Source organism: Chelmon rostratus, chromosome 1 (assembly GCF_017976325.1).
Source record: "Chelmon rostratus isolate fCheRos1 chromosome 1, fCheRos1.pri, whole genome shotgun sequence".
Lineage (NCBI taxonomy): Eukaryota > Metazoa > Chordata > Actinopteri > Chaetodontiformes > Chaetodontidae > Chelmon > Chelmon rostratus.
The window spans coordinates 28062159-28076048 of NC_055658.1; the positions used below are offsets into that span (position 1 = coordinate 28062159).

The following is a 13890-nucleotide window of genomic DNA, read 5'->3' on the forward strand; positions in this document are numbered from 1 at the left end:
AAAACAGTTGTTGACCTCAGGGTGCTTCGTACCTGGACTCGTCATCTTCATGGTCAATTAGCTGCAGTCAAATTGATCAAATTTGCTGCCAGAGGATTCTTTTGTGAGGCATTGCATAACGACACAGAGGGAAGATTCCTTCCTCGAGGCCATTCGACACCTACATTGAGAGCTATTTCAAAGTCACTATGAATCATAGAACACATGAGTGGGCACCAGTGATCAAAGGAAAATGCCATATTTCAATACATGATGTATATGCAAAGCTACAAGTCAGCATGTATTGTGTTGTCCCACTCAACTCACATCGAACATCCGTGTGTGGTGCAGCGCGAACAGTCTAATCCTGGAGAGCAGTTCATTTCAAAGGCCGCTTTTTAAATGTGAATCATGACAAACAGAAATTTTGGTGCACATATTCACCATTAACAAGGTGCGTATTAGCATGCATTTTAGTAGCACATTGGCTTTTCATTAGTCATATAAAGAAGTTTTTAATGCCTTCTTCTGCATGACCATATTCCACAACTACTAGGCCGTTTCCCTCAATAACCTCCTAATCACTTCTCACTGATAGTATGTAAGTAAGTGCATGAATTATGATCTTAATGACCCAACCCTCAACCTCAGAATGAGACATTGATTAGTGCTTTATGATGACTAATAAGAGCTAGTGTGCAAATAATATGCATGCTAATAACCAAAAAGCTAAAGGTGTTAAATGTGTACTTTAATACAAAGTGTTACTGAGTTTTTTCGAATTTAAAGAAAAAGTCCTCACAACTGAAACAAATACAGATTACTTTTAGAAAGTCTTTGAGTTCTGTGAGCAGTTTTGTTTATGTTCAGTTAAGGTGAGTTATTTCCATGCAACGGTACCATAAAGTTACAGATATATAACTACCATATAACTACTAAATATATTCAATTTCTAACACTTTAAAGCGCTTTATCTTCTTTTCCCTGAAAATGTGGCTTTTTCTGTCCATCCAATCCGCTGATGCTGCGACTCTTTTGTCACTGAGAGAATAAAAGCAACACGTTTGTAAGTTGAGAATCCTGAATCCGACTCATTTAGGCACCAGAAACTGTGAATGCCTCCACCAGCTGATAGTAATGACAGGTCATCATGTTTAACTCCGGGTCTGAATGCTCAGCATAATTTTAAGCACATCTGTTTAGCGTATTAGGAAAAAACATGACCTGTAATTACAGGGCAGCATTACAGTGGCTCTCGCTGTCTTCTCTGAGAAAGGGTGGTGGTGGGGGGGGGGGGGCTTCGGCAGACCACAGGCTTTTTGAAATCTGAGCCTGGTGGTGCAGTCAGAGTCGCAGTCGACAGAGAGACAGAAAGAGCTGCAGCGTGATGATAACGCAAGTTTGGTTGCAGGCTTCAAGGAGTTGATGGAGGATGTTGGCGAGAACCTCTGGAGGGGCTGCATTTAATTTTATTATGACCTCGTGATTTATCGCACACCCAAAGCTTGTGGAGAGATGATGCGGAGCGACGTTTGGTAAACTGTGGTCAAAACAAGAAAGAAACATTCGTTCTGGGCTACAGGAAAATTCCACCCTCGGACACCCATTCGCTTTGTGTCACTAATATTTGATCTTCTGTCGGAGTCATTCTGAGAGCTGACGCTGGACTTTTGTTGCATCCACTTCCCGTCACATGTCTCACTTATTTCTACCATCAATCTGAGACACGCTTCTTTTCCCAGAATGCCTTCTGACGGCTCCAGACAACATGCAGGGTCTTGTTTTATCCAGTCAGGTTTCATGTGTTTGTGCAGATGGCAATGACAATAGCAACAGAGAACAAGGACCAAGAGTTTGGTGGACAGAACTTTTCCTAAAAAATGCAACATGTTCGGTGTTTGCATTGCATTCTGGTCTACCGAGGACAAGTCTCTTCGCATTTCAGTGGGTTTTTTCCTAATGATGAATCCTGCAAGAAGCCGTAACACTTTGAGAGTTTGATTTGTTTTAGGTTGCTTGGAACGTTCTGCTGTCAAACTCAGTCTCAACATGATGTCGTGCTGGTGACATTTCACTAATTATCTACAAGAATGAGGAAAATGATGACATTAAAATAAAGTATGGGCCCATGAATTCAAGGGTAGACTCACAGGCTGCACTAATGAACTGATCAATTGTTCAAAAATATCGTCCTCAAGTGCAAGGTAGCATTTTCAAATTTTATGCTTTGTCAACATAACACTCAAAACCCCAAAGATATTCAACCTACAATGACACAAAACGAAGAAAACCAGCAAATTTCCAATTTCCTGTCAACTGATGGATCGATTAACTGTTTGGTTACTCAGTTCGTAGATTTCTCTCAAAGACCCAAGACTCTCAAATGCTTTAAGTGAGCTGACAACATGCACATCGAGACACTTATTTCAGCCAAAGAGACCATGAATCCTCAGGGAATTAGCATCAAGAGCAAAACTACTTAGCCCGCTCTCTCAGAACAATACTTCATTCTCTCAGCTGAGAAGGTCAGAACAGTCCAACCCTCCATCTGAACCCGTGCTAAGCTCACACCGGCTTGGACTTTCCATCCCCAAAACTAGGACTTGGGAAAAACTCATTACAGTTGACGTTTGGAGTTCCCTCTCATAGCTCACCTGCTCTGTAGTGCAGATCAGCCGGCTTGACATGTAGAGCATAAACACTTGCTGAGCTGAGACAGCTTCGCCGTTAAGTGGGCTCTTTCAGGGCGAGCGGAGGACTCGGACTTTGTGGAGACAATACGGACCCTCTAATCGTCTCCAGGGTGCCTGACCATAATCGTTCAAGCAGACTACTAAGTCACTGCAGTGAATGGCCGCTCTGAAATGCATCAGTGGGTAATCAGGATGAATGCAGGTGGGCGCCAAAGTGAAAGGACAGGGACGTTAAACCGAACAACGAGGCTCAGCAGAGTTCAGAGGAGGGTGCACAGATCATTCTTTCATGATGTTTTAATGATCAAACACTGATTCCTCTAAGTCTGTATAAGACTCCATTTGTTGAGACTGAGAGAGAATTACTATATTTTCACACCTTCAAAGCACTGAAATACTTTTATCATCACACAATCCAGTTTTCTCATCTCATTGGTGGCTGCCCTGTCTGCTAGATGGTGGAATTGCACTCAAAAAATGTAAGAAAAACCTCTACTCCTTCTAATAAACCATGCATCTATTATTAACTGTTGTCTCTAATGACAAAAAGAGAGCACTCAGAGCATAAGCCTCCACAAAGGCTGCACAAAACCCTCTAAATAGTAATCGGTAAGGTAACTGCAATACACAAAATGTTCATACTGACAGTTTTGAGGTGCGTGAGTTCAAAAGTTCTTTTTAATCCAAGTAAATTGTGTAGTAGCTCATGAAAAAAAGTGCAAAAAAAATGTTCATCTGGATCCAGATCGTCACAAACATATCACTTGTTCTTGGCCCAAAGGTAAACTTACCACCAAATTGCATCGAACTCTGGCACCAACTTTTTGAGATATTCTAACAGACAACACGACGACCAAAAACCTCAACAGCAAAATCTGATGCATGAGTCACAAAAACTCTACATGACGTAAAAGTCATCGGGAGAGCTGCCTTGGCTGTTAGATATTTGACTGATTTAACCTCTAAACTAATATAAAGTCACTCGCAGATGTTTGACTCAAGGTTACAGCGGCAGCCGACAAGTTACAGACACGCTTAATGGCTACGACTTCAAAATAATCTTAAAAGCAGCCTATATCATCTGCTCATTTGCTACACTGATAAGTACAGTGTCGATTAGACATGAGAGGCATCCCAGCTATGAGTGAGCACGTCTCTGTTGGCTGTATGTGAAATCCACCTTATCACAGCCTGTTTGTTGTCAGTTACCCACCGCTATCTGCGCTCTTCCTCCCCTCTTGCCTCATTCTGACAGTGCACAGACTACTGTAAACCGACAGAATTCCTCACAGATAACCGAAGAGACCAAACTTTCTGTCCTCCTGGATGCAGGAGAATGTCTGCTCTTTGATGCACATTTCAGATGACAGTGGAGATGTTCGCTCTTTTGAGAAATATACATTTCAATGCCATAAAAAAGACGATTTGTTGTTTGTTTTTAAAGCAGTTCCCACAGCAATGATGCTGCTGAGGAATCTTTTTGCAGGCGCGTCCCATCCTCTCTGTGCACCAACGGTCTAAACTTCAAGGAAAGAAAAAATCTAAATAAAGTTATTTACGGCTACATCAGATTTATTTCCTGGCCTTTCCAATAAAAATTATCCATCATTAAAAAGTTGTGTACCAACTATGTTCAACACTGTTTCACCAAAACTGCATCATTTAATTTCTTCCTATTAAATGTAATTTTGATTTAACATTTCCACTTTTTGCAGAAGTGGTATAGAAATAATTTGTTCTTCTTCTGTATGTACACTGAAACTTGGGGGATGATTCATCTTCCAAAGAGAGCTGTTTCCATCTGTTGCTGCTTTATGGGAATGAAAAAGACCCTCTCGGCTGGCCAGTGACCTTGAACTTGCAGAAGACCTCCAATACCATATTTCAAGACACATTTGCCTTTTTGAACTTCCTTCCTGTCCTCTTGACGAGCCTGTATCCTACATATAAAAATCAATACACCACATAATTTCCCTTTATATTTCGCACTGGATGGGTGAACTTGCTGATTAAACATCCAAATGAATATTGAAATATTTCCTGATTCTTTGACATTCATGGGGTCTAATGCTGCTTTGTGAAGGCTTCGACGAGAAAATCACACCTTTCGCTGGTAGTTGGAGTGGTTTCATGACAGCACTGCTCTGCACATGGACAGTATTGTGTACCATTACACAACAGCACATACCTGGGGATTAACCAGCGGCCGTGTCTGTCTGTAGCATAAGGCTGCAGGGGGCCAGGAGCTATTGTCACAGCTGTGTCACAACACAAACACAAAAATTCAGCAAAACACTACTTTAGTTTCCAGCTTGCTGCTGCCCAAACCCCGCAGTAATGAGGCCGCTGGCATCTGGAGGCCTCGGTCGTTCAACCTGTATGCGTCATCATGCAGAGATTTACTGATCATACCTCTGCACCTTGACTTTTTGAAATCAGGACTTTGACACTGTGGTTTTGACACAGGAAGATAAAAATCATTCCTCCTCCACTAATTATCTGTTTCCACATGACCATCCAAGCCACTAACCATCCACGTCCTTAAAGGACCAGTCTGCAGGATTTAGGGGGATTTACTGGCAGAAATCTAATATAGTATTCATAAGTGTGATTCCATTAGTGTATAATCACCTGAACATAAGAATTGTTGTGTTTTTGTAACCTCAGAATGAGCTCTTTATATCGAGAAAGGCAGCAGGTCTTCTTCATGGAGTTGGCCATGTTTCACTGCCATGTTCCTACAGTAATCCAGAGAGGTTTCTGAAGTTCTGCTGCCGCTGTAGGTTCTCCTACATGCTTGGAAAGGGAGGTGTGAGACAAAGAGCATTCAGCTGGTTGCAATCTGCAGCCTCACTGCTAGATGCCACTAAATCCTACACAGTGGTTGTTAAAACTGAAGGACAAATTAGGACGTAAGACAGCATCCACATCCAACTTCATTCAAATAACACAGTCCTTTCAAATCATGGAATCACATCAGAGCTGATTTGTTAAAAACTATACAGGAAATAGAAACTATGCTCAGAGAACTGTTTTCTTTGCATGACATCAAGCTTTGACTAAACCATGGGGGTTTCTCAACAAAAACGATGTTGAACACTTGACGCTCTGTCCAAAACAAAACTTCCAGTCAGGTCAGTATTGTCCCATTTTACAGGATTAATCAAAAACAACAAGTTAATCATAGTTCAGGTAAACAAAATTGCAAAGAACAACACAATGCACTTTCTTCTCTCCATCTCACTCCAGCTACTGTTAGCGCCAGTGAGTTAATGAGGGGAAATGCAAAACGCGGGGAAGCTGAGCCTTTGAGGCCAAAGCCTCGCTCATATAATGGCCTACTAAAGAAAGGGGAGCTTTGTTCGGTGCAACACAAGCAGGTTCCTCTTTAATGACTTCATGCGCATGCCAATCACTTACGCCATACAATCCCATCATGCGGCCACAACACTTTTCAGGACGTCCCGATCATGTGAGCCTGCGGCACGTGACTCGTCGTTCTGCCCCGAACACAAGCTACGATCCAGTTTAGCAGGTAACACCTTGGGGGCCGGCGATGGGGTCGTTCATTTTTAGATCATGCAAGAGACCGTAGGAACATAGGAGCCGTTGGGGATGTGCACAGAGCTAGTCACAACACACAGGGTTGTTATTAATATTAACAATAAAGCACCTTTCCAAAACAAGGCTTACAATTTGCTTTACGGGCTAAAAACAAGCACAATTAAATGATTTCTGGCATACCTGCCTTCTTCCCAAGGCTGCATTTCAAGAGAAACTGCAACTCTGAAAAAGTGGCAATATTTTGTACGTAGGCTGCACATCGCAGTTACAGTCCCTTGGCATGAGGGTCACAGTGTGGTGAACTTTAAGCAGGGAACGAAGCAAAATGTAAATCTGCTTTGACTTTGCTTCATTCTCCTGTGCAGCTGCCTTTGTTTCCAATAGTTTCTGGACAGTTAGAAGAGTAGAAAAGGCAGCTGACAGCAGCATTACGTTCAACCTTGAAAACACCTGGATGATACATTTGAAAAAAATGCAAAATGCAAAATGCAAGTTGAAGCCAATGTTCTGCTTTGATTGTTTCGAATGAAAATGTACTGCTGTACAGCAGCATCGTCCTTACAACATTTTTCACCATCAAAACAACGTTAAGGTTATATATGAAGACAGTTACTTTACTGTTGATGTTTATTTTATGACAGGAGGGTTCAAAGCTGCAGAGTGGTGGTTGTTCTTTCAGCCATCATGATGCCTCAGCTGGTTCACATCTACTATGCGCTACAGTATGTACGACACACTCAAATACAGACTCTGAAGTCAAGGACTGCGCTCAGTGAACTTTCCGAGATGCACAGGAACGCATAACTGAAACATTTTATGAAAGGTAACAGTACGCAATCTCAGTCATATTTGCATCATGGCCGCCACCTTTAATGGTGACTGATAAGAGGAGGTTAATGGCCACAGTTTCAATATGGCAGGCATGTGCATTTGTATGAGCTCCAGTTGGACACACAGAACAACGCTGGCCAAACCTGAGGAAACACCTCTGGTCTAACTGACTGACAGGAGGTGACACACAAGGTGACAAAACCTGAAGTCAGGCGCTGTGAAGATGAACTGTTGAACCTTTCCATGCACAAGGCTGTGATGTCATGTTGTGCGCCTTCATTGATTCACAGGAGACTCACAAAGGCAGATTGTCTTAATCTGAAGCAAAACGTTCATAAAACCACAAAATCTCCCTGCAGCCACACAGATTAGCTCCTGCAACGATCCCAAACTGAGCCTCCAACCAGCTTCAGTCTTTCAGGTGGTGTCGGTGATATCGCTGAGCACAGGCGCAGCTCCGCCGCGATGCACACTGAGGCCCGTCTTTTAGAAATAGCAGACAGTGGGGGCCTGCGGGGTGTCAGATGTCGACAGGGACCAGTTGCTGGAGTCCCAGCCTGGGCCGCCTCTCACGCTACAGCAGCTGTGTCTTCTCAGACCTCGCATTCCTGCAGGACAGGCCCACTTTACTCTCATCACCTGTGCTGATCGGAGGCGGCACGAGCTCCCGGGGGAACCTCACAGCCACTTCAATTAAAGACGCTTTCTTTTAAGTTTGTGCAGATATGAGAGGATACAGGGACACTGATCCATGAGGACAATTACAAACGTTTCTATGAAGCGAAAAGACGAAAACCTGGGCAAAGAAAGGAACCATGATGTGAAGATTTGTAGTGCTAATAATCACAGAAATCCTGTTCTAAATCTAACAGGGGTGTTACATAACTGTCACACAAATACAGTCATGGGATCATGAACCACAACGTCTCCAGTTTGAGTCCAGCTGGGGACCTTTGTTCCCCATCTCTCATTTTCCTGTTATCACTCTGCTGACAACTCTGCAATATTAAAAGCATAAAAGCCCAAAAAGGACAGACGAATAATCAAGTACAGCAATGTGCTGTAACTATAACTCATCACTCAGCAACGCAGACACAATGTAGGACAAAGCCTCTAAAAAAACACGAAAGTGACAAAACAGAAACCATCTTGCAGCACATTAAAGGCACAGAGTGATATCTGGTGCTGTGTCTTAAGTCGACTCCCGGCCAACTGACAGACTGCACCTATGATTCAGCAGCTTCTTCACCCCATCAGACCTCCCTGTGCCATTACAGCTGCTTTGCACTCTTTACTGCCTTGGCTGCATTATGAGCTGCGCTGTCTGACCTTCACTAAATAATACATGTAAACATTCACCCCACCCTACTGCAGCCAGACGCTCCAACCGGCAGCCACCTCTTCCTCGTCCTCAGTGAATATGAGTGCGAAATGCCAGATTTATGTGTGCTGGCAAATTCATTATGGTTGTGCTTGTGTCTGTTCTGCAATGCTTCCCTGTCGTTTATGCTGTATCATCCTATCTTTGCATTGATATAGTTTTGTTTGTTGCTTTTAATGTATGACATCATCATCTTGCCCAGGGATCACAGGTGAAAATAAGTAAATCTGACACACTTGACATCATATTGATGCTGCAATTGTTGTTTTCCTTGACAGATAAAGTCAGTGTTTCTACTGGACCTCTACAGGGTCACATTTCAGAAGGATAACACTGGATGTGGCGCAAACAGCCTGTAGCTGCAGTGTGAAATGACATTTGACTGAGCACCAAACTTTTCACAAGCTTACACACACACACACACACACACACACACACACACACACACACACACACACACACCTCTGATTGTGATCATTCAACAGAAGCACCGACTGAGCCCACACGCGCACCTTACAAGCATCGCAACTGAAAACTATGTTGCAAGCGAGAGGAGATTAAAGGAACGAGTTTCACGACTCATCGGCTGCTTCCAGACCGGAGCCCCTCTTCCCAGTGCGGGGCAGCCCACCACAGCTCAGGGTCTCACTATCAAACATCACTCTCTTACCTCCAGACGTGAACGCTGAAGTCAACTGCTCAGTGCCACTCAAGTTTTCCGCCTCTTCTCGGGATGGGGTGCACAGCCACACACGCACACTTGTAGCCAGACGAAATGCCTAAGTCTCTATTTAATTCCCTGCATTCCCACTGGTTTAATTTCTTTCCTCCGCTCTCCGGCCGCTCGCCTTCGGACAACTCCTCGACACTCAAGTCCGCGCTGAATACTTGCGCATTTTGTTATCCGTGCGTGTTCGCCGTTTGAGAGTAATTAGAAACGCAGTCCTCCGCAGCTCGGTGACGGTCGCTGAAAACTCTGCCTTGCTAATCAGTGCGGCCGCTCTCGGACGCGCAGCGGTGCGCGTTCACGCTGCTCCTGGGCGGGGAGAAAACATAGAGGGCGGACGGAGCCAAACCCCCAGGACCGGAGCTGGATTCTTGTGACTCTGAGGCGACTTTGGCGTAGTGGCCACAGAGGGTATTGCGACTTCCGCGATCATCACGTCCACAAATCCCGTTTCCTCGACTGGAAAAGGAGCAGCAGCCGTTATAAAAAATGAATACGTTTTTAGGAGCTCCCAACCGGCTTGGTTGGAAAAGACTCTAGTGCGCATGCTCCAAGGGCCCCAAAACGCGGAAACACGAGGATGCGCGCGGAGTGTTCTTTTTGCCGTAGTGAGCGATTTTCATTGGAATGAGTGGGGCGCCATCTTTGTCGCCGTATCCAGATGTATAATACATCCATGGACGGAGCGACATAACAGGAAGCAAGTAGGAAATATCACGGCAGCGATGTACACACCTCACACCACATGTCAGTAGCTGATGGGTAAATCAATTCTGAGCGCCTATTCTGAGTTTATATAAGATTGTCATGACAGGTGTTGTTTGGTTTTTATATACACATGGCTGCATTTCATCCTATATAACTGTAAAATGTAAAATATCGGTAACTTTTTAGTCCTTGTAGGTAAAGAAACAGACTGGTAACCTCTCAGTAAATGTACTGCGCAGGTAAACTGTCGCAAAATGTTTACGTTCGGTCTTCCCGCAACGGTTTACGTTAGTGATTGCAATGAGGGGGAAGACTACAGTTTTCGTGGTACTTTTTATTTGAGTGTGTCTTTTACAGGTATGAATATTGAGTTGATCGCGCGTATTTTAATTCGACAGTACGCAGTTTATGTCCTACAGGCTAAAATGACTCTTTAGCTGAGTGGTTTAGCTTCGTGTGATGGTGAAAGTGGCGGTTAGCTCGCTCATGCTAAAGCTAAAAATCGTTTTAGCAGTGAGCTGCCTGCTGGCAAAAACGATGAACTAAACGCATTGCAGCAGTGTGACACTCCGCAGTGACATTACCACGCCGTCGTCCTGCAGTTTGTCAGCTATGGCCGATCGTTTAAGAACATAATCCAGGTCCAAGTAATGTGTTTCAGTCAACATGGAACCAGAACTGCATCCTTCCACATTAGTTCTGAAGTCTAACGGTTTCTGTTTGTTTTTAAGGTTGAGTCTACATGGTGTAGCTTTACCACGGTTTAATCTGTGTGCATTGTGGTCGCTGTAAAAAGAAATCATCAACGATCAATTACGTGGATTCTTTTTCCAACTGATAGTTTGGTTCCAGGTTATAAACTGACCTACAGTCCAGTTTGAATACGTTTCTGATGATCTATTGACCTACAACTAATTGCAGCTGCATGTTACAGCTATGTTCCTTATGAGTTAATCTGCTGGTTACTGTCCTGATTAATGGATTAATTGGTTTGTCTACAAAACTTCAGGAAATCGTGAAAATTTCACATCACAATCACAGTTTGAAGCTCAAGCTGACATCTGCAGTTGGCTTGTTTTGTACTTCCAACAGTCCAAAACCCAAAGAGATTTAGTTTACAATGGCATGAGTTAAAGAAAGCAGCCATGTCTCTTAAGAATGTGGAATTAATTGATGATTGACTTATTGAGTAAAAACTTGGCATTAAACTCTTCCTGTGTATTTTTCAGACTGACTCTTTGACTGTGTTGGAGGATGGACCCTGTAGTGCTGAGCTACCAGGACAGCCTGCTACGGCGATCTGATGTGTCCTTGCTGGAAGGACCGCACTGGCTCAATGACCAAGTCATTGGTTTTGCCTTTGAGTACTTTGCTGCTGAGCGCTTCAGAGCCTTGGGGGAGACCATCATCTTCATCAGTCCAGAGGTCACCCAGTTCATCAAGTGTGCCTCTTGCCCTGATGAATTAGCCCTATTTTTGGAGCCGCTGGATCTTGCCTCTCGTCACTGGGTCTTCCTAGCCGTTAACGACAACTCCAACCAAACTGCTGGAGGATCCCACTGGAGCCTGTTGGTCTATCATCTAAACTCCAACCACTTTGCCCACTATGACTCTCAAAACGGCAGCAACTCGCTGCATGCACGGCGCATCGCCAGCAAGCTCGAGCCTTTCTTGGGTGCAGGGAGAATAGCGCTGTTTGTGGAGGAGCCCTGCCCACCACAGCAGAACAGCTATGACTGCGGCATGTATGTTATCTGTATCGCCGAGGCCTTATGTGAGAAGGCCAGGGTGGAGGGCTCGGCACGCCTTCCCGTGCAAATCATCACCCCAGCCTACATCACCCAGAAGAGGGCTGAATGGTGCAGACTGATCCAGAGTCTTGCTCAGAGTGATCTCTGCTGCTCTCTGTCTTTTCCTTAGCACGCTGATTGCCCCTCAGTATATGCAGAACAGCTGTCAGCCTCTACATATCTACTGCTGGAGCATCTGAAGGCACTCCTTGAATACAGTATACAACTATATATGAAATATATTTCTATTGCATACTCCAGAATAGCAACAAGTTTAAGAAGATAAAGCAATGTTCCAAGTCTGTAATGATTCATTGAATTCTTGGTGTTATGTTTATCCCTTGTATATGCACTGCAAAATACAATACGTAAACAAGAACACCAGCATGCCTGTAACAGGAAAGTACATATTTAGTAAGAGTGGAGAATGTAATGTGGAAGAGGGGGCGCAGACTTTTCTTCTCTTCATTGTATTAGTTTGGAGCGAATGTTGAAGTGTTTACACAGATTATTGCTCAGGGTCATTTTAAATGAACTAGAATTGACAATAAGAATGTGCATCTTAATTTTGGCTCCTACTTTACGTCACATCTGTTCTGGTCACATATTCATTCTATTTCTCAGTTTGAACAGGTGTTAGGTGTACAAGTACAAACTTTTAGTTTTGAAATATTTTATTGCACTGTGTGCGGCAAGTGTTTATGACCGTGTTGATTCAGGGTTCCCACACATCCTGGAAACCAGCTGACCAGTTTTCCAGTTAAGGAAAACAAGTGGAAAATGGGAGGAAAAGTAAAATGTCCTGGAGAGGCTTGTTTTGTCCAGCAAAATTATTTCAACATTTTCCAATAGCTGAGAAAGAACTACAAGACTTTCTATCAGAGATCCCCAAAATGGATTACATTGCATCAGAAAGGCTAAGTTATTTTCAGGATCATATTAATTTGCTAGCATTGTCTCTTCAGATGCAATGCTGCATTATTAAAGTAAGATGGAACATGGCATGAAATGTTTATCTGTTGTAGCAGCTGCTCACAGTGTGGGCAATTAGCCTTCCTAAAGACTCCACTTAGTAGTAAAGGGGCTACAGTAAGGTGCAATAAACTGCTAAGTCCGTGGCAGTTAATAATCCTAGCAAACTTGGCTAACCTTGAATTGTACATTTAGAAATGTAAAGTCCAGTCTAGATTTATCACTAGGCAAAAGTATAGGCTACTATGTGTGTTATTGGTGTTCAGGCAGCAGTGGTTTATACGATTGACTGATTTAGCTTATGAATAAAAAGTAATAAGAATTAATTTTATTTACATGGTCCTTGCCAAGCATAGAGCACAAAGGATGGAACAGTATAAAAATGAAAATATTAAAACAAGGCAAGAATCTAAAAAGTAAGGAGATAGTAGTAAAAGTAGTTCCATTAAAACATCTGAAGATTATGCCCACATACTCTTTTAAATGAGACTTCCACTGAGGAACTCTGATATATCACTTGGATCATCATCAAGTCATGGAAAATGATCTCCAGTGAAGAGTGGGAACCCTGGGAGTGGTGGAATGTAAGCTCTCACAAAAAGCAAGAATCAAACTCGATCTAATAAATTCTACTTTTGTCACGTTTTAGTTGACAAAACGGTAAACTGCTTTGTGGTTTTTATTTGATGTTCCAGCTGTCTTCTTTGATCGTGTCCTTCTTCACGTAAATATGTTGACATTTTTACATTTTCCAAAGTAAATTTTATGTTATTTTGAATTCAGCTCACTAAAGAAGCTGATGTGTTGGTATTTACAGGTTGTGAAACAACAGAAGACAAAAAAATCTGTCCACCACTAAATTAAACCTCCATTTTTAGTTTGCAAAATAAACACATCGGCATCGTGGCATCTTTCAATTTCATGGGTATTTTGATGTCCTATAGACATGTTTAAAATGTTGACACTCCCAAAATCAAAGTTTGATATCCAGGCCTGCTTTGCAATAGCTGAGAACTGAAACATGCTGCTTGTTGTGGTTTGAAAGAAAAGGCATGATGGGCCACAGAAAAATAAAGCTGAAACAGTAGCACAGTATAAACTTCATTGTGTTCTAATTGCAAGAAATCTGTATCCAGACGACTGAAACAGGGCCTTAGTTTTAAAAATAATTTCATGTTCATCTATAAAAGGCAACAGCTTCTATTTTTAGAAAAAGCATTGAAAGTATCCGCTGACATCAAGGCC

General features: G+C 42.9%; 2 protein-coding genes across 7 annotated transcripts in view; one reads left to right on the forward strand and one right to left on the reverse strand.

Moving 5' to 3' along the window:
• myo9aa (myosin IXAa) overlaps positions 1-9421 on the reverse strand; it is a 111919-nt gene extending 102498 nt beyond the window's left edge. For all 3 annotated transcript variants that reach the window (XM_041966821.1, XM_041966814.1, XM_041966805.1), the window contains exon 1: positions 9119-9421. The gene's annotated coding sequence lies outside the window, so the exon portion shown is untranslated. The remainder of the gene's footprint in view (positions 1-9118) is intronic.
• A 226-nt stretch (positions 9422-9647) lies between these two features.
• Positions 9648-13336, forward strand: senp8 (SUMO peptidase family member, NEDD8 specific). 4 transcript variants are annotated; one of them, XM_041939032.1, is made up of 2 exons: positions 9648-9922; positions 11113-13336. In XM_041939032.1, exon 2 carries the CDS (start codon positions 11138-11140, stop codon positions 11801-11803), a length of 666 nt encoding a protein of 221 aa, XP_041794966.1. In that variant the 5' UTR covers positions 9648-9922; positions 11113-11137; the 3' UTR covers positions 11804-13336. The 4 variants fall into 4 exon arrangements, with proteins under 4 accessions (XP_041794966.1, XP_041794981.1, XP_041794974.1 ...); XM_041939047.1 differs by having other exon boundaries at positions 9648-9879; XM_041939040.1 differs by having other exon boundaries at positions 9890-9937.
• The last annotated feature ends 554 nt before the right edge of the window (positions 13337-13890 follow it).